Source organism: Cygnus olor, chromosome 4 (assembly GCF_009769625.2).
Source record: "Cygnus olor isolate bCygOlo1 chromosome 4, bCygOlo1.pri.v2, whole genome shotgun sequence".
Taxonomy (NCBI): domain Eukaryota; kingdom Metazoa; phylum Chordata; class Aves; order Anseriformes; family Anatidae; genus Cygnus; species Cygnus olor.
The window spans coordinates 37606999-37628035 of NC_049172.1; the positions used below are offsets into that span (position 1 = coordinate 37606999).

Sequence of the window (21037 nt, forward strand, 5' to 3'; positions counted from 1 at the left end):
GGTTTTGCTTGTAAGCATTCATGTAGACTGCAAATATCACCCAGTGACAGATCGCTGTCTACCCTTGGCTGTTTAATCAAATGAAGTCAAACCAATTACCTCTCTAAGGATTAATAACTGCTTTATGATAAGTGCCTTTTCCGAGCATAGAATTATCATGCTAGAATACAACCGGAATCTTCTGTGGCTAAAAATAGTTAAATAAACATTTTTCTTTCTGGTTCAGCGTTTGCCATCAGTGATGGGCAGTGAAGGAAAAAGGTGTCATTAGAAGGTTGTAATTTTAGTATGTGAAGTTACAGCACTTGTGAAATAGCTTCCCAAGGGAAGCTAGACTCCTTGGCCAGAGATGTCTTCCATATGTTTGTCAGAACTGTGGCGGAAAGGGAAATTTTGCATAGGAAACTGGGGGAGAGGAGACTTGTAATTCCTCTATAGTTGCTGAATGTGACTCTTCAGGGAAGTGCTAGATAGACGATTCCACTCCCACCCACTTCTGCAAATCTGCTGAAACTTTCCCCTTTTTCATATTTTGAATTTTTGTATCAGCTGTCTTGCATGCAATTAGTCTCATTCATTTTATTCTCTTGGATTGTCTTTCACTTTTTCAGAATAATCCGTATGAAGTTTAACTAGTGTGTTTTGCAAAGCCAAAGTGAAACTTACTTCTTTTCATGTGAGCAGAGTTGTCCGTATCCCTTTGAGTTGACAGGTATTTTACTCCTGCATCCCTACATGTCAGGGGATATAATTCACTCGGATAGTATTCCTGTTGCCCAAGTTACCTATCTGCCAAAGACTCTGAAGTGAACAGGGATGGAGTTGTGTTTGCTGCAAATGCGCTTGCTCGTTATCATCATGAAATTACTAATGACTTACTACATTCATGTGTGTAATTTGCATTATTTTAAACGGTGGCTTTCCTGAATAATAGAACATGTTGATTTTTTTTCTTTTCTGGCAGTTGGTAGGTCTAGCACGTGACGAGCATGTAGAGGCCTACATACCTGAAGGAGGCCCAGCTGTCTTGCCAGCTTGAGCTTGTGGTAAACAAATTACAATAAAACTTGATCTCTGTGTATTCTAACACTAAAAGCCAATAATAATAAAAAGATAAGATAATGAATATATTCCTGCCTGACAAAGAACAATGCTGTTTCTATAACTTTTTTTCTACTTTACAACAGAGGAACATAAATTAATCTGCAATTTCATGTAGTCGTATTACACTGTGGTAAATATTTCCTGCCTCTTTGGGCCTCCCACCACTCCTCCAGAGTAGCCTTTGTAGCCCTCTTCATTAGCCTTCTGCCTAGAAAGAAGGCTTTAAAAGAGAGATTAAAAAAATAAGTGCACATTTACTTTTTTCCCTATTGACTGTGTTTTTTCCCTGAACTGGTAAGATTTTATTAGCATGACAAATCAATTGGTGTTTAACATAAAATACTGTAAACCATACAGTTTAAACCTGAGGAGCGGCAGAACTTTCAAGGAAAATCACATTCTTCCTTGAAGTCAGTGTTATGCTTGAATGCTTTACTTTGTCATTACTTGTATATAAATAAGTTCAGGTCAAAATGATCGTTTTGTAGATTTATTGTAGTGGTCTACAGTCTCGAAAGTGTGTAGGCCTGTATTTTTTCAGCTGATAGGAATCCCTTGGGCATCCATCTCCCTATGGGATCAGACAGTGAAGAACTAGAATGATGTGTGCAGCTGTTCTCGTCCATTCCACGTGAATTGGCAAACACCATGCTAAGCCTGCTCGCAGGGGTAAATAAATGCTGCTTGGAAAACTGGTATTAAGCCAAAAGCTTGATACTTTACTCTTTTTCTAATTATTATTATAATTCTTTTCATATGCATGGTGTCTGTCAAAAATTACATGCGTGGATTCCTTGGAAGCGTTTATTCAAAAAGTTTATGTACCTTAGGCAAAACCTCATTCTACTTGTAGGGGGTAGAGGGAGCAACTGGGATACCTGCCAGGCACTTTAGTTTGCGGCTGGAAGTCGCAACCAGCAAAATGTCCTCGCTGAATTACATGCCAAACAGTAAGGCAGCAAGCTATGAATGCATCTTCTGGAGGGTATAAGGGTGTGAGCTGCTGTTGTCACAGGCCTGGATCTTCCAAGGTGTTTGGTGGCTCAGTGCACCCTTTGGATCCATACCTAAGCTGCCAAACTATTTTAAAGGGTATTTTTAGTGCTGCGGACCTAGCTGCTTGATGAAGAGAAGTGTTGGGTAAATTGTGATTTTTAACGCCAGTAGGTGCCCAGGACAGTGACATAAGTACATAGTTATTTCGATCCTCGGTATGTAAGCTGAGTTAGCAGCGGTGTTTCCACTAGAGTGTACTGCAGGAGGTTTCCACTTCAACTCGAGGAATTTTTAATGAAGGGCTATGAAGTTTTATTGCGCATTTAAGCGTGTGCCCATGCAGAATGCCTTTACTTGTCCTTGGGCTCGTCCCCACTGGAAAAACTTCTGCCGGAGAATACAGCAGAGTCCCCTAGTGGAAAAATGCTGACAGGAAGAGTTCTCGTAACGCTGCCGTTCCACCTCTCTGCGTAACAGCAGCCGACAGGAGCGCTCCGCCGTTGGCAGAGCTGTATCTGCGGGAGCTTCTGGCCGTCACAGCTGGCCCCAGAGTGCCTTTTTTGTCCATGCGTCGGGCTGGAGGGAGCGCGGCTGGCAGGGCTCGAGCACGGGCCTGCCCTCAGATAGACGCTGGGGCTCGAAGGGGGAAAGGAGCCACCTCGCGTGCGGGTTTTGCCTGTTAGTGAGATAGCGGGCAGATACCTGTTCCTGGCTGCGGGGAACGAAGTGTGAAGTCTTAAAAGCCTGAATGTTATTTCGGTGTGCGAAGGAGGCCATTAAATGGCATTCCTAAAAAGCTTTGAGCCTTGCAGTAGGAGCGTGATCTGCCGGAGCCTGAGGCACCGAGTTTGGCGGTTGCAGGTGACTTGCCCCAACTACTGCTCTGTGCTACCTGTGCGGGGCAGGCGCTGCCGCTTTCTCCACCTAACGTAGGCCCAAGGACAAAATCGCGAGGGGGAGAGATTTCTCCGTATCACAGGGGCGCACCCGGCGCCCGTTAGCTTTACGTGGGGAAGTTTGAACCGCTTGCGCAGCAAGCCGTCGGCTCGGCCCTTCTGCCTGACGGGAAGGCTGGAACCGCAGGCTGATCTCCGTGCCTTCAGCCTCCTCGCCGCCTCCCCCGGCGTAACCCGGGGGGCCGGGGGCCGCGCCCTAACGGCCGGGGGGGCTGTGCCGGGGGGCGGCCGCCTCCCTCCGTGGCTCCGCGAGGCGGCGGCGCGGCTCGGTCTCGGGCTCCCCCCCCGGCGCGGCGGCGGCGGCGGGTGCCGGCGCGGCACTTCCTGTCTGGGGCCGGCGGCGGAAGGATCGGCTCTGGCCGCGCCGCCCCGCAGGAAGCGCTCCCGCCGCCGCGCCGTGGCGGTGCCCGCGCCGCCCGCCCTGCCCGGCACGGCACGGCACGGCACGGCACTGCTCGGCCCCGCCGCGGGGGCGCGCACCGCCGCGGGAGCGCGCACGGCCGCCGCCGCTCCCCCCCCCCCCCCCTCCTCCTCTTCCGCCGGCCCCGCGCGCGCCCGGCGGGCAACGTGAAGGCGCTGGGGCAGCGTAAACATGGCGGCGTCCCTGCACGAGGGGCCCACCAACCAGCTCGACCTCCTCATCCGCGCCGGTAAGGGCAGGGTGGGCAGGGCAGGCGGGGCGGGGCGGGACGGGGCGCGGGGGGGAGGACGGGGCGGCGGCGGCGGGCGAGCGGGCGGCACCTGCACACGGGCGGCGGCGGCGGCGGCGGGGCCGGGGCCGCAACCAGGAAGTGCGCGGGGCGCCCGCCCGTCCTCCCGCCGCCGCCACGCTGCCTGCCGCCCCCCCCCCCCCCCCCCCCCCGCCCGGTTTTGAACTCGGCGGCAGGGCGGTCCCGCCGCCGCCCCCCCCCCCCCCCCACGTGGGGCCGTGCCCCCCCCCCCCCCCCCCGCCGCGCAACGGAAGCGCCGCGCTCCGCCGGGCCCCCGGTATTGGGGGGGGGGGGGGGCGAGGGGGGAGTGTCGGCCGCGCGGCGCCCAATGGGGGGCGGTGGCGGGGCGGCGGGGCGGGGCGGGGCGCGGCGGCAGCCAATGGGAGCGCGGCGGGCGGCGGAGCGGCGGCCGCCCGGGGCGCTGGCGGGGCGCGCGCGCGGGGCCGGGGGCAGCGCCGTGTAAACACGGAAGTGGCGCCGCGCCGCTCCGCTCCGCGCCGCCCGCACGTGGGCACTGCCTGCGGCCGCACCGCGCTCCCGCCGGGAGCTGGGCCGGCCCCGTCAGTGCCCGGCCCTTACCGGCCCCGAGGGAGCAGCCTGGGCTCGCGGGTAGCGGTTCTCCCAGCGCTGGGCTGGCAACGCGCTGGGAAACCCAGGTGCTTCGAGCCCGCTGCTCGCTTCGTTCCTCGCCGCTGCGCGGTGCGCTGTTCACTGCGCCGGAACTCCGCGCAGCCGACAGTCTTCCGAACTAACAGAGGCGGACTGAGGGGATTCAAAGTGCTCACAAAAGCAAGGAATTGCTCTCCGGTTTCCAAAGGTATGCCTGACATAAAAGAAGCAGGGGGCTAAAAGTGCCCTCTTTTCCAATCAAGTGTTGGACACGGAAAGATCAGCGGTACAGGCAACTCTTTTTTTAATTCAATTTTATTTTTGTATTAAAATACAAGTTAAACACAGTTACTACTGTACACTGCTGCTTGCTGTCGTCATTTTAACACTGAGATAAAATGAGCACGTGAAGGCCGGTCAGCTTCACTGGAGTCTGTTAGCATACCTGTAGTTACTCTTGACTGAGCTCCATGCTCGGAATTGTGAATTCTTCATTGCAGCACCGTGCCAGTGCCTGATAGCATTAATGGATAAGCCTTTGTAAATCAGAGCTAGAGTCAAATGTTGACCTTGTAAACGCAGGCATCGGTAGCTCCTCGGATAAAGAGAGGGGAGCTGTACCGCAATTTCACAAAGTACCATTTTGAAAATTTCAGCCCATTATTTTTTTATCGCTTGCTTTAATTCATTTTGTTACTTTTTTTTCTGTTAAAACTGGGAATATTGTTACTAAACTGAAGTGTTGGCAGTATTTTGTTGTGTAAAGTTAAAGGACAGCCTTGTCAGACTTAATTACCAAGTTTGGTATTTTGTAACAGCTGTTGAGAGCCTTGAATAATCTACAGTGCACGCTATTTGCTTAGAGGGATGGAAGTGGAGCTGGAAGACATTAGCTCAACAACCGGAGATAGACGTCAACTAGCCCTGTTAACTTCACTTTTTAAAAAGCACAAGTACTTCTTCTCCAGTAGACACACAGATTTGTATATAAAGATTCTTGTTTTTCTTCTGAAAACAGACCAGAAAACTTTTTGTAACAGACTACTTTAATAAGTGCTGCAGCATCAGACTGCTTCATAGAAGTAGAGAGATGAGATGTGGTTTAAAGGAATGGAAAATGAACGTGGCCCTGCTAGCTCTGAAGATCAGCAAGCATCAGTTCGTCTGGTACTTGGTTAGCAAAGTTTGGAAAAGGTACTTCCTGCCGAGTGAACTGCTTTGCTTGATTTGGGCAAGCAGTGCTCTTCCTGAAATGAGTGTGTAAAGTAATAGAGCTAAATATTAAGTGATTTGTTCAAGCCGTACAGTTTATTTTAGTTCTGGGAGTCCTTTATGCCTGCCCAGCGGCATCATATCATGTTACAAATGAAATAGGAAATTGGTGACTCAGACCTTTTTCAAAAACGTGGTCACGCGCGTTATTCTTTGGTTGGAAAACCTCCTGCCTTGACGTTACTGTGCTCCTGTGCCACAGCCTTGGAGGCACTGAGAGCAGACGAGGGTTGCTGTGGAGCAGTGCTTGTCTTAGCACAAGCTACGGGAGCTTGAAAGGTACCGCACGGTAAATAACAGCCAGTGGTTTTCCGTGGTGGTGCCTTTTGATCAAAGTTGGCTTTTTACTGAGGAACCCTGCTTCTCTGGGTTGCTTTTCTCCCCCGTCCTTCTCATGAGAAGTACTACCAAGCCTTGTGACACGTGTCGTTTAGTTGAGCGTGCTTTATCTGGTCATCTTCAGGAACAGCCTCCTGGCTTTTGCTTGTCCCATCCCCTCTCTGTGGACCTGTTCCCTCACTTCACCTTTGGTTCATCTTTTCTAGCTCTATTTTTTTTTTTTTACCTCCTGACGGAGTGCTTGGACTTGCTCCCATCTATTAATTAGACGCTTTCTAGAGTGGCAGAAAGGTACTTTATTTAAAACTCGCATTGAGATGTGACTTGCATTGAGATATGACACGTTGCTTTTCCAAGAGTGTTGGTGCAGTAACATTGCCTCATCACGCCTAAAAACTATCATAAAACTCCTTGGGTAGACAAATGCTTCTGAGCCCAAAACCGTGGGCTGGCTAAAGGAGAAGCTAGCAAGCTCAGAAGACTTCAAACGTGATGATAGTGCTTATTTTATTGGGTGTTTTCACAGATGTCTTTTGGCCACGTTAGTTTAGTTTAACTGCCATGACGGACAGCCAGCATGTGTTCTGTTCCAGCCACAGGGCAGAAGCGTTGCTATTTTTTGCTTGATATTTTTTAGATGGCAATTTCCATGTAGACCCGAGTAACTTATGTTGAGAAAACATCTGTGAAGTTTGTGATTTCCAATGTCAGAGGCTTTTGACGGTCAGGTAGTGCTCTTCTTATTGGAAATGGGATGGCTACTGAGGGCAAAGGTGGGGTGGCTCCTTTGCTCCCTGGCTTTCTTGCTATGCAATTGCAGCCTTGGTCCCTAACGCTGGGGGGCTTGCATCTCCTTTCCTCATGGTCTAGCCCCTGATCAAGTGGGGATAATATTGGAAAAGTACAAAGAAGAATTAAAGCTACCTTTATCGCCTTGTTCCTGCTCTGTGCCAAGCACCTCTTACTCGTGGTGCAGCTTACAGGCGTTACCTGTAGGAAATACCTCGCGACTTCGGGTAAAAGCAGAAGAACGTGGTATGCTTATAAGCAGTTAGGAATGGATGAGCTGGGTGAGCTGATTCAGCACTCTGCCTTGCTGCCGAGATGCGTCAGCTGCGTGAAGGAAGCCCTGTGGGTTCAGCGCCCGGTGTGTGCACAGAAGCGAGCTGCCCCTTGCCCGCGCGGTAACCAGCAGGAACGGAAAAGGAAATTCTTGCTGGGGGGGAGAGGGCGGTGGAAAAGCTTTGTCGACCTGCTTTAAATCGTTTTTTCCATGCTGTAGATTAATAATAGGCTAAACGCTGACTGGGAATTCCTGATTTTGGTGTGGAATTGATACAGGTGTAACCGCTGGGTTCTGAAGGCCAGGGCAAAGTTTTGTCCGGCAGATGAGGGGAAACCAAGTCACCCATTTGTGTGAGACCAGGCAGCCTCAGAAAGAAAACCGCAGGCTGAGGGCTTCCTGCAGGTGCTCAGCGCCTGGCCTGGGACACCCCTCAGCTGTATTCCCGGGAGAGAGACACTGAGAGCACCCAGGGCCTGCAGGGGAAGGGCTCAGGAGCAGCACTGCCCTGCCCGTGGATCAGTGTGGGTAATAAGGGCCCTTTCTGTTGGCAGGGTTTCCCATGCCCTCAGGGTAGGCTTTTGTTGTTGGAACTCAGCCTTATCAGGCGCCTGCTGTTCCAAAAGATAAAGCCCCCTAAATAGCTTCGGGGACAGGGCTGTGGCAGAAGCCTCGGTGGGCGGCTGGGGTGGTTCAGAGGTTTCCTTCACCTGGGATTCTGCATGTGTGTCTCTTCCAGGTTTTGGTCCTGTTATGTTTTTGCTCTGCTGGCTGGTGGGTTTTCCAGCTTTTCAGTCCTTGCTTTTAAAGTGGAACATGCTGGGTCTTTTCCCCACGTGTGCCTGCGCAAATCTGTGTGTGTCCCTAGCGCTTTCCTAAGGCAGAAGCGATGCCAGGAGCGTGGCCCTGCTTCCCCTGAACAGACGCCAGTTGTTTCTCGGACGCTTTCGGTAACAGGATAGGTGCCCTGGAGCTGTCGCGGAGAGCCAGTGCCGAATCCCCTTTCCCTCTCCGAGGCCGGAGATAGGTGACCCTGCTCGGGCTAAAGATAGAGCAGCCCGGCGGCAGCAGCAGGCAGATTGCCTTACAAGGCTTGGTAACGCGGCGGCAGCGGGACGCGTACCTTGGGCTGCAGTGCCCCGTGCCAGGTGGTGCCTTCGGGGTCCTTCTTCCCCACACCGCCCCGAGGTGAGGGGCCGGCCCGACGGGGATCGGAGCCCCCCTGCGAAGCCTGTTCGTTTTCTTCGTGCCCAGCTCCAGCAGTCTGCTCCGCATCGGAGTTTAAGTGCGCTCTCTTCAAGTTACTTTGAATTAGCTTTGATTGATTACTTAGCTTTCATAAACTTTCAGAACTTGAAAAAAGAGACTTTTACCCTTTTCCCCTGTTGCTTAAAAAACCACCCTCATAGTGTTTGAACACTTTGTGTTTTTTCTTTTTTAACCCTGCTAAACCCAACTCACAGATATTCTTAACGTCAGGACACAAAACTGGATATAACTGTTTTGCAAGCTCACTGTGTATTTATATGTATGTTTTTTAGACTGAAAATCTGGAGAGAGGTGACCGTTATATTTTAATGGGATAGTAGTTGGGATAGGATTCTTTTCTTCCTCTGCTGTGTCAGTTTACAACCATCTTCATTACAATCTGGTTTATTCTGGTTAAGTTGGAGGTAAAAGGTAAATCCCCGAAGTTTGCTTCTGCAAGCTCCTGAACTCCTGATAAAAACGGGGAATTGGCTGTGAACCAGAAATCCGATCCAAGAAGTGCCAGTGTTGGTTCTTGTTGGTTGCTTGTCTCGTGTCTTCCCTGAACATTTCTGTTGGCAGGAAGGTAGAAAGGTGCAAAGACACCTGGCGATTTGGGAATTTGGGGGTCTGCGTGTTTAAGATTGAGTAGTGCTGTTGTACAGTGATACCTGTAGACTTCTGTGAGTAATCTGGTCTCATTACACTTTTTTTTTTTCCTTTTTACAGTGGAAGCATCAGTTCATGGAAGCAATGTACACTGCACAGATAAGACAATTGAAGCCGCAGAGGCCTTGCTTCATATGGAGTCTCCTACCTGCCTGAGAGATGCCAGGAGTCCTGGTATGTCAGCCACAGGTCCTGCCCAGGGAGGGGTTTATTTTTCCCACCTGCTAGTAAAACAACCAAATTGGGAAACCTGCTTCTGTAGAGACTTGTATACTGCTTAAAACATTTTCTTGCTCATTTCCATACTAATGATTTATTTCGAGTTTTTCCACGATTTCTTCATCCTGTAACAAGCATACTTCCAGGTGGTATCATTTACCTGAGAGAGGTTGTTGGGTACAGATACTTGAATAGTGACACATTTAAAACAAATTTTTCCATCTGACTATCAGGAAACACTTCTCTGTTGTGTGGGTGACAGAGTACTGGCATAGGCTGCCCAGAGAGGTTGTGGAGCCTCCCTCCTTGGGGATCTTTAAAGCTGCTTGGGCACTTGGCTCTGGGTGTCCCTGCGTGAGCAGGGGGTTGGACCAGGCGACCTCAGAGGTCCCTTGCAACCTCAGCCATTCTGTGATTCTGTGAACACGGTATTTTACATTGCCAAAATAGAGTTACTTTAAGTGGAAATAATTTTCATCTGTTCCTCTGTTTTAGAAAGACTATCTGAATAAAGTATGTTTCAAAACATTATCAGTTTAAAAAAACAAAAGTTAATTTTGATGATTCCTTTCGCTTGATGTTCCTTCTGAAGTTATTTAATATATGTTGGATGAAATAATGGTCAAACTGAAACCCCAAAGCTACAGAATAGGAAATGGAGATTGACATGCAGTCCGGTCCAGTCCTTAATTTGCTAAGGATCAGAGACTGAGTTCTAATTTGTTTCATTTAAACCTGAGTTTAGTTCTAAACACTATTTCTCTGCTAATACTTGCCTTATGCCTAACAGTACTCGCAGGCGTGTGTGTTTTGGGGATTGATTTTCTACATGACAGTTTGTTGGAATTGAATCTTGCTATACTATTCTACGTGCTTTTTTAAAAAATAATTTCATAGAAGATAACATTAAAATTATTGGGTAGAAACTTTATTGGATATTCTTTTTCTTTTTTTTTTTTCACTTCGCAGTGGAAGTTTTTGTCCCTCCTTGTGTGTCAACCCCAGAATTTATCCATGCAGCCATGAGGCCTGATGTAATCACAGAAACTGTGGTGGAGGTATCAACGGAGGAGTCTGAACCAATGGATGCGTCTCCTGTTCCAACATCCCCTGATATCCATGAACCAATGAAAAAGAAAAAAGGTGTGTTTGGCTCTTCATAGCAGCAGTCTCAAAAATTATTTCTTATGTGCACGGCCTCAGATGATGCCGTTGATATGGGTGTAGGTAGGTTAGATTATCTGATTTCTCTGATCATATATTCAGATTGATTGAAGTCTGAAATGTGAATTCCTAGAGAATAAGCCTGTGAGAGCAACAAAAACTAGCAAGAAAATATATTTCACCAAGCCATTAAGGAGGAGGGCGTCTTTTCCTATTTCATTGTGTTTTTTTTAAGCGAGGTTTACAGAGTGAAGGAAGGGTAAAGAAGGATTAAAAGTGGATTTGAGTGGGTAACTGTTAGTTCTCTGAAATACGGATGTATTTGGAGAGCAGGTGGTCTCAGGGATCTTCCAATGAAATAGCAGGGAAAATGCTAACTTAGAAAAACATAAATTCGTTTACAAAATCAGTACAAGATCTTCCTGGTGAGAGAAGTTTCTTAGCCTAATTGGCATTGCTTGGAGGAGACACTCATCAGAACAGCAGACGAGGTCCAAGCATTCAGCTGCCAAATGAGATTGCTCTGAAGGGTTGGCACCTGATAAGGTTTGTCTCTGGACTAGGGGTTTTCTTACAGGCACCAGTATAATTCACTTAACCACAGGAATGCTTTTTTATTAGGGTTTCCAGACACAGACGTGCTAAGATTTGCTTCTAGTTCAGGAAAAAAATATGCCATGTCATGATAAAGTGGTATAAACCTGAGATCTACAAGTTTGAGATCTGGTGAAAACACATGCACGTAGCAGACAACAGTAAATGACATAAGCAATAAAACGATTAATGCTTTTTTGTAGCTGTACGTTGGATTTAAACCACTTGTTTATTTTTCACTGCCTGTTTGAATGGTCAGTACTGGGCAGATGAAGTTACGCAGCTACGCTCAGAAAGTTCAGAAACTTTCTGAACGGTATTTTGTAAGTATCTTTTCCTATTACAGGGTCTAAATGCCAGCTCTTATATGTGTAAGGTCATTCAGACGTAGTTACAGAGCTATAACTTCTGTCTTGATAATTAATTCCTGTTGAAGTCAGTGTTTAATGAAGAATATTGTTGATCAGCAAAAGTTAATGCTCGTGTGCCCGAGGGAGGAGAGTTAATCGCTGCTGCTTCCCTTGAACTGAAGGCAGAAGCATGCACTGTTTACAGTCTGCTGCCCTGAGGTACGATCCTCTTCCCTGCATGGGCCTGTTTACCTCGAGTAAAAAGGTCACCGGAGTGTAAAAGGATGAAGAAGCCGCAGGCCTCGCTGGGAGAGGATTTCCCTGGCACAGGAACGCAGGCAGCTCTAAGCCTGCCGCCTGCTGAGGAGTCCCCGGCTAAGCCGCCTCGTAGCGGCGTGCCGAGGGCAGGAGGCAGCGTGTGGGAGCTCTGCCAGCCTGCTGAGTGCCGGGACAGCCCGGCACGGGTGCAGGTAAGCCTCCAGCACTGCCCAGAGCTGCCTCCAGTGCTGCCCAGAGCTCCCGGCACCACGGAGGCTGCCGTTGGGGGCTGTCGCTGCCTTAATGCTCTGCTGGATGCAAATCCTCCGTGGCGCAACTCCCGTGCTGAGCAGAAGTTCGTCTGTAGCTTTTAACGGAGAGATGCAAAGCGGAAGGAAGTGCTTATGGTTTCAGCTGCAAAAATTTCTCAGGAAAACTGACGCTCTGGTCAGCACGCGCACTAGAATGTCAGAAACAAAGCAGAAGGAAGAATAATGGCTTTCAGAGTAAAACAGACGCTGGACTAAAAACATGCAAGTATCTTGAAGATATACTTCATGTGTTCGGTGCGTACCTCACCTGCCGTTACCTCAGCTGAAATTGAGTTAAATCTGCCTATGAAATAAGCAAACAAACACTGTATTAAATTGGATGTGCGGTACTAGTAATCTAAGAATGTAAATTTGTACATACCTGTAGCAAGGAAATAGCATAAAAAATGCACAAACTGTTTTTTCAGCAAAGTCAAACTATAAAATAGTTTTATTCTGCATATGATCAATCCTTTTTTTTCTGTGTTTTGTGTGCAGCTGGCCGTAAACCGAAGACCCAACAGTCGGCTATTTCAGATGGCTCTCCAGATCTAGGTATCAAGAAGAAGCCTAGAGAAGGCAAAGGTATACTTTTCCATTTATTAAGCCTTTAAGATTATGACGTTTATAAGTATTGAACGTCATAGGGAAAACAGAGGTCTTGAAAAGTTTGCTGGCTGAGTTTGCACTGACTTCATCAGAGTTTTCACTTCATGTCTCTGAAGTTGTTTGTACAAGATGTAGCACAAGGATGTGCGCAACTGTTTTATAAATGCCCTTAGTACACTGTACAGTTAATAGGCTTTGTGAATTTTCATTTGCTTTGCATTTATTGCCTCGCGCTGTCTTTTGTGGTTTGCGTTGCCTCGTTGCTAGGCGCGTAATTTGTTAAGCTGCCACTGAAAGGCTTGTTCTCCAGCAGAAGCAGCTAATGGGCCTTTGTAACGCTGAGGGTTGGAAATGTGTTCGTAATTGATTCACAAACTTCAGCTGGGAATATGTTGCTTGACTAATAGATTCGGATTGGCTTAAGGGGAAAAACAAATGCTGATGTGTTTCTCTACTGGTTGAGTGAGGGGTTTAGTGCAGAAGGGACACGTTTGTCATGTTTTTCATGACGAATAGTCCTTTTGTGGTGTGCAAGCCCCTGCTCTTCGCCCAGCGGTCAGACAGACCTGTGCACCTGCTCACAGGTTACTTCTCAGTTGCAGTACAGTGTATCAGCTCGTACCCTGGCTGTAGGTGAAGAAGATGGATCTGGTTCCCACTAAACGTTGCTTTGAGATTTTGCTGCAGCTAGCACAAACGGATTTTAGTGGTTTTCAGAAGCAGCACACTAGCTGAAGGGCTGTGCAGCTGTCAGTATGGGAGATACATATATATAGATGGATATAGATAGAGATTTCTTTGAGAGCATGATCTCCGCTGTTCGCGTAATTCCTTATCTGGGTACAGCTTCTGAGTTGTCATGCTTGTGAGCAGGCTAAGGAAGAACGGACGCTAGCTCATGAAAACCAGTACAGAAAGTAGTTAAACTTCTCTGCATTGCCCACTGTTGTTGTCTTTGGTCTTGGCTGTAGCAGTGGACCTTAATGAAGGGCACAGATCCTTACCTTTGCTGTGCTTAAAAGTGCGTAGTTTGATTTTTATTTTCATATATATATATTTTTTTTTTTTAGTATTCTTAAAGCCTTCTTTGTAGTTCTGATTTTGCTATTAGAACTTTCTATTATTTAAAGAGTACTTGTGAACTGCTTGGTTCCTAGTTTGCTGCACAAATTACTTTGAGAAAGGAGGCCTGTGTTTCTGTTCCTTCCAGTCTTTGTCTCTACCGGTGATTTCTCTCTCTAGCTGTCCTGTTTTCTGGTGTGGGAGATGTGACTACTTTTTAATAAATTTCTGTGGACCCTTGTAATGTATGTTGTTCTTATTCCATTCTCATTTTACTCTAGAGCTGGCATAAAATACATTTGCCTTATTAATGTAGGCTAACTTGATGTCCTGCAAAATATTTTGTTAGTTTTTTTTTTCTTTTTTTACTATTTATTTCAAAAAAATTACTTGCAAATGTAGGCTATTTTACATGTAGCATATTTTTGGAAAAACAGAAATTATTCCTAGTGCTGATTACTGTCAGCAGAGTTAAGTCATGGAGGAGGAGGACAGCTGGTTGTGCACAGTTGGGAAGGGGGTTTCTTGTTGTCTGTAGGTACTCCTTCCTGTGTGCATTCCCGATGCTCTCTGGTGCAAAGTGAAGCAGCTGTAAATATGATTTAATTGGCCCCTTCACTTTATTATGCAGGAGGAATTGAAGACTATTTATTTAGTGGGATAAAAGTACTGTTTTTTGTCCTCACTTTCAGGATTGGCAGTTTAGGTCTAATTTCTCTTTCCTTATTTTGTTTTTTTTCTTTGCTTAAATACTCTTTCTTAAGTGTAGGTAGATAGCATAAAGCTGCAGGAGATTTTTCCTTCCGTTGGAGGAAGCAAAACAGGCCTTGAGTCTCCCCTCGTAGATGCTGGTACGAACGTGACAGTTTGTTGCTACTCACGATGCCTTGTGTTATTCACATACTTTCTGGCTACTAATCCTTCTATTTTGAGACTACGGTTGACGTTCTTAAATAGCTGGCAGTTGTAATGATCAGCCAGCCACAAAAATGTCTTTCATTGTGCTAAATCTGCTCTATACGAAGCTAAGGAAGACAGGTAACAATCGCGTCTGGCTCAGTGCCTGCTTTTAGTGTTGGTGAGCATGGGATCTCCTAGGAGTGGAGGTGAGAACTGCGTGCTCTTACAGCAGACTTGTGTCCCTAGCCGCGTGCAGTACACGTTCACATCTACCAGGCTGGGCTTCCAGATGCTTAAGAGTGGCCCAAATGTAAACTTGCTCAGATTATATGTTCTACAGCCATGTCTTCCTCTTCCTCACGGGTCTGTCGGCTTGGATTTGCAGTATTAGGGAAGTAATCGTTCTAGGGAAAAAGGATTTGAAAAATGCTTCAAAATTGTATTCAACATTTCTAAAATTAGCTTTTGTGTTAAATGCATTGCAGCTACAGTTGGCAGAGCAGGATGCCTGTGGTATTGCTGGAACTTACTGGCATAGCAGAGTGCTTCTGGGTAGCATAACTATTCCACAGCCTTCCTGTGGAAATAAATTACTTAGGTCAGTAACGAGTATGAGGGAAAAGAAAAAGCTGTTGAGTCAGCAGCACTGTTCCAGCAGAAAAATTAGGCACTTCAAGGAGTGATTTCTCTTGAAGTTCATGTTTGCTTCCTAATGCTGAAGCCCACTTTTGTTTCTACAAAGAATCTGTTGCAGACCTCTACAGGATTTGTTGGTGAACCCAGAAATTCTATTTCTGAGGAGCTAAAAGGGGGAGAATAAAGGATTAATTGCAAGGAATATGCTGCGAGTTAATATTTTTTCTCTAGTAAAAGTCTTCCCGGTGTGAGAGCTTACTGGTCATTTGTTATATGCAGTTTGTCAAAATTATCCTTCCCGTACCTAAAATAGAGCATTAAGTTTATCCAGGATGTTTCCAGGATTCTGGAGTTTTCTTCTTGATTCTTTTTCTCATATAGATCCTATTCGGATTTCTCTGAAATTCTGGCAGAAGCTGGATTTTGGTAGCTCTTGACTCAGTACTTGCTGTTTATTGGAGCACTTAATAAAGTACGTTTATTGTCTGTCTCTGAGGTGGTCATCCAGAAGATGGAAATTATAGTTTTTTCTCCTTTGAGGTTTTTCAAAGAGAGCTAATTACTTGGAGTCTGCAACAGTGGTCCTTAACCCATCTTAATGCATATTTAGTTGTCTTCAGCGTGACATAACAGATGCTATGCTGGGCCACTAAATTTCAGGTATTAATGACCTTTTTGCGCGCACACAAAAATATTTTAATGTGTTTTTTGTTTGGCCTGCGGCACCTGCTGGGGTTCGGAAGCATGATCAAGAGAATTGGGATTACCATTCTGAGGTTGTCGTTCTTGTAGCTCTGTCTTGGTTTTCCCTTCCTGGATTGTTTTAGCAGTCTTCTCCAAGTAGGAATGTGGTGTTTTGTTGTTTTTTTTTTTCCCACCCCTTTTCCTAGATGTAATTGGTATAGTCAGCATCCAGATAACCCCCACGTTATGTTTTATGCCATTCTGATAGTCATCATGCTGAACCCCGTTTTGGGGCTTCTCCAGTGGAAATTGTACAGCCCTATAATACTTAAGAAGTATGTTTGTTTCTTCTTCTGTAGGCTGACTGCATTCTGTACCCCCCAAATTACAGAAAGGTCCGTGGCATTTCAGCCATACGAATACTTGTGGGGAGTAGTTGGACGGGCTTTGCACCTAGCAGGGCATTGGTCGCTCTGCGAGGTAGATTTGGGACAGGACGTGGGGCTGCCAGCAACAGGTGTGAGAGCTCCTTTGGTGCTGATGTCCCGCACAAGAAAGCAGGAAGATCCTGGGCAGGAGGTTATGGCCTTATCACAGTTTGAGGTGGTTCATTATTGAAGGTTGTACGCCTTTAAAAATAGATTTATTTAAATTTTCCAGTCCATCCTTCAGCATCGTAAAATGCACTGGTATTTCCATTCCCTGCTTAAGAAAATAGAAAATTACGAGCTCTCTTTCTCTGCTGAGCAGCTGTAGGTTCTAGTGACTTGGAGCACTCTCACGCTTTTTTTTTTTTTTCTCAGGAACTGAGAATGTGCGCTGAATTGAAGAGATTCCTGTGCTTATATAGCAGATCACTTGGATTAGCTTCTTTCAGAATGTAAATATTTATGGCAGCTTTACTAAACAGACTGAATGAACACTTGCAGGTTACATTACATACTATTCTCTGTGTAGCATTCGCTTGCAGTTTAGGTCATTCAGAATTACCTATATATGGAGAATTTTCTGTTGTCTTTAAAAGTGGATTTCTAATATTCAAATGTTTTCTGATTATAGGTAATACGACGTACTTATGGGAGTTTCTCCTGGACCTTCTTCAGGACAAAAATACTTGTCCTCGGTACATTAAGTGGACTCAGCGAGAGAAGGGAATCTTTAAGCTTGTGGACTCAAAAGCTGTCTCCAAACTATGGGGAAAACACAAAAACAAACCTGACATGAACTACGAGACTATGGGGAGAGCTTTGAGGTAAAATCTTCTATATGCTTAGGTTTGCTACTATAATTTTGCCTATAGTAATAATGCAAATTCTGAAAAGTTTAAGATTTTTGTCCTCTTGCTGACTTGTCTGTTTAAAAAGCAGCAGTCTTGCAGATCATACTGTGTTTTGTGTTACCAGTTAACTTGCAATTTAAATTCTGAAGTTTATGTGTAAAAGGTCATTTATTTATTTATTTATTTATTTATTTTTGGCTAGATCCTTCAGATATTATTCAGTATTGTCTGCCAGCTTCTTTCTGTACCTTCTCACATGTTAGGTATTGCTGTGAATGTTTTCCTGTTAGCAGAGAATGAGCTTTTCTTTAAAATCTGCCATGGTACCACTACTAAATTGTACTTTTCTTGCAGGTATTACTATCAAAGAGGAATCCTGGCAAAAGTTGAGGGACAGAGGCTTGTTTATCAGTTTAAGGAGATGCCAAAAAATATAGTTGTCATAGATGATGACAAAAATGAATCCTGCAATGAAGATTTGTCAATGCCTACAGATGAAAAATCATTGGAGAGAGTGTCTTTATCTGCAGAAAACCTTTTAAAAGCAGCAACCTCTGCACGTGGAGGAAAAAATTCGTCTCAGTTAACCTGTACCAGAACAGAAAAAGCAGTCACCAGAGTTGTGAATATTGCCTCACCAGTGCATGATACATCATCATCTCATCCCTCAACTACCACTACTACTGTCCCAGCAACGACAGCTCCCAGGTTTGTATTGCCGTGGCTTGGGCTTGCCATTTGCTAATGGCAAGGAGTCTTTTGGCTGGGAAACTGTCTTTTAGGTTTTGTTTTGATACTGTAAATGCTGGATTTGTTTTCTGATTTGCAAGCAGCAACAGAATATGGTAAATACTATGAAAGTAGTTTGAGATCAGAGCTGACTGTCAACGTGCTTGCCCTCAAGCATATTTTAAAATGATGTAGGGGAAAGTGAAGAGAGAGATGAATGCTGCTAAATTTCCAAACGTGATGGATGCACAAAAGTTTTTAAGAACCAATGAAAAACCTGCATGTTCTGGATTTGTGTATCCCTGTTTTCAGCTCTACTAGTAGTACCCAGTGTTTTGGCTTAAACACACGTCTTTATGTTGCAGGACTGTACGAGTGGCAATGCAAGTGCCTGTTGTAATGACCTCTCTGGGACAGAAAATTTCAACTGTGGCAGTACAGTCAGTAAATGCAGGGTCGCCGTTAATAACCAACACGAGTCCAACAACAGCCACAACTCCAAAGGTAGTAATCCAGACAATCCCTACTGTGATGCCAGCCTCTGCTGAAAACGGAGACAAAATCACGATGCAGCCTGCCAAAATCATTACAATCCCCGCCACGCAACTCACACAGTGTCAGTTACAAACAAAAACGGGCCTGACAGGGTCAGGAAGTATTAACATCGTTGGAACCCCGCTGGCTGTGAGAGCACTAACCCCAGTGTCTATAGCTCACGGGACGCCAGTAATGAGACTATCGGTGCCTGCTCAGCAGGCATCCAGCCAGACTCCTCCCAGGGTCATTAGCGCGGTTATAAAAAATCCAGAAGTTAAATCAGACACAGCGGCTATAAAACAGGAACGGGAAGTGAAAACGCTGCAGCTTGTACAAGAAGAGAAGCCAACAGACGGAAGCAAGACTGTAACCCACGTAGTAGTAGTTAGTACGCCCTCAGCTATTGCCCTTCCTGTAACAGTGAAAACAGAAGGAATCATTACATGCGAGAAATGAAGAACAGGTTGCGTGGACTTCTAGACTGTTACTCTTTTGGTTATACTGACATAAATGGGGGAGGGAAGTGGACGCGATCACCAAGTTGACAAGGAGAGTTTTGAACTGTTAAATAAACGTGCGTATGTTGAAGACTTACTGGAAAAAATATATATATTTTCCCGTGTTTCAGTGGGAATTGAACCACATTGCTATGCTGACAGAAACTGCCTCTTCCAGTTGGGAAACGGCTGAACCTATGGAGAAGGAATGATAGAGAGACTGAAAAGGGACCAAACAGTTCACTACGTTATCAAGTTACACTAAGAGCTGGAACACTAAAAAAGAGCTGTGTGAGAGGTTTGCCTTGGTTTTTAGCTTTCAGGGGGAGAGGAAAGTCTCATTGTTAAAAATGGCAAATTCGGTGCATTTTATATGCAAACCAGCAATCACTACTGTGTGCCCACAGTACTCAACTGGTGCTATGTGAAAAACTCTGCTACTAGGTATTGTAGAATGTGAAATATAAGACGAGATTTAAGAGCTTCTAAAAGAAGACAGAAACCTAGAGGGATTTTTGTATCATAGCTTAAGCAGATTTAAAACGAAAGCCTTAGACTGATTTTCAGTTATCTTTCTTGAAATAAGCTAATGGCTTGTTTGTGTAAAGCTTTTTTATTAAAAACAAATTTTTAAAGAATCTTGTACCTAGCACAGTATTGTTATAGAATTACATGTAACATATTTTGTATGGTAGTTAAAGTCTGTCTAAATTTCTTAATTGTGGACAAAATGGCAGCAGGCTTTTGGCCTTTTGCTGTAATATGCCTGTGTCTCTCACTTAGCCTTGACATCTGTGCATACATTTCAGTTTCAGCTCTACTCTGTCACTTGAAAGGTCACACCCAGCATGAGCTTTTGTCAGGTAGTTCTAAACCTGTAAATTTTTTTTAGTTAAAGAGGGAAGTACCAGTGTTCAGAATGAACTATAATAGTTTGTATATTCAACATTTGAAGTATATTCTATTTTGTTGTACTCTTGTTTCAAAGTGTATTCAAGTAGGTTTTAATGAAATATAGACATGAAATTTGTGTTTGGTCTGCTTTTTATTTTTAATATTTTCGTTTCATCTCTTAACCTTATTTTCTGCTTATTTGAAATCTTCTAGGCATTCAGCCTAAGATAGCTGACATAGCGTGGAAATTTGGAACCCCCCCAATACTCCTATACTCTGAATGGCTGACCAGCTCTCCCACACGGTACACTGACATATTTTTCACGGAAGTATCTGAGAAGCTTGCAGTAGTTGGTGAGGTAACTTCTGACAGGGGTCTAGTTCTCTTACACTTTTTTAGGTGGGTGAGCATACTCAGCGCTCTTGCGTTGTGGCTAGTCACATGAGTACTTGCAGTTGCTACTTCAGTAGCTTTAGAAGTTACTGCCCTCCAGCTGACAGGTGATAACTTTATGTGCACTCCCAGTTGCTTTGATGCAAAGAGAACAGGGTTTGCTTAAACGACTCTGAGAATCAGTAACTTCGAGAGCTCTGCGAACTACTTAATATTCCTCCAGCTACACCTTTATTTCCTAAGGCTGCACTGCAAAGTAAAGGTGGAAGTGAGCAGACCCAGCTACTCGAGCGTACTAATCTCTCTGATCTCATTGAGGCAAGTAGAAGGTAGTGGTAGGTAGAAACTGTGAGAAAGGAGAAATAAGAAGTTGCACTGCTGCTCCTTTTGATGCAGTTATCTTTGACATCTCCAACTGTAAATATTTCGGCTTCTGCACAAGTAAATGATTTTAGATAATATTTTCTTTTCCTCTCTGAGTGAAGTAAGGATCTAAATAGGGTTTACATTTATAGTTGCGCTTAGGCCATGGGTATCAAGATACATCACTGCAGGGTAAGTTCGGGTGAGAACACACAGTTCGTGAATTACTCGGTAGTTACAGCCCATGTGCAAGAGCGTTCCTTAAAATAGGTGCATGGCAGCTTACCCTGTTTTCGTGAGGGTCCACGTGGGGGTGTGACAGCAGGCAATACAGAAGCGTCGCTTCACCTTGTGGGTACCCAGGTGCCCAGAGGAACCCCTAGTTCCTAGCGAGATGCTCTGGAAAGTCTTTGCAGCAGGGACGCAGGTAATCTCAAAGTAATAAAAGTCCAAGTGACCACTTAGGTACTTCATGCCTGGAGGAGCAGTTTTAACAGAAATCCAGAACTGAGGTCTTGAGTAGTGATAAAGGAGGCCAGTATTGAATAGTTGCACTAGAGGTTATTTTTTCGTGTTAACTTTTAATGCAGA

At 45.5% G+C, this 21037-nt stretch overlaps 1 protein-coding gene across 7 annotated transcripts in view; it reads left to right on the forward strand.

The window, feature by feature from the left end:
- ELF2 (E74 like ETS transcription factor 2) overlaps window positions 1-19823 on the forward strand; it is a 35395-nt gene extending 15572 nt beyond the window's left edge. For 5 of the 7 annotated variants that reach the window (XM_040554836.1, XM_040554835.1, XM_040554841.1 and 2 more), the window contains 6 exons: window positions 9027-9140; window positions 10155-10328; window positions 12361-12447; window positions 16813-17005; window positions 17387-17740; window positions 18127-19823. In XM_040554836.1, the coding sequence (XP_040410770.1) occupies window positions 9027-9140; window positions 10155-10328; window positions 12361-12447; window positions 16813-17005; window positions 17387-17740; window positions 18127-18754 (1550 nt within the window). In that variant the 3' untranslated portion in view covers window positions 18755-19823. Of the gene's footprint in view, window positions 1-3438; window positions 3707-4247; window positions 4584-9026; window positions 9141-10154; window positions 10329-12360; window positions 12448-16812; window positions 17006-17386; window positions 17741-18126 lie in introns of those variants that run through there. The other 2 variants (XM_040554837.1, XM_040554838.1) reach the window with 2 other exon arrangements.
- The last annotated feature ends 1214 nt before the right edge of the window (window positions 19824-21037 follow it).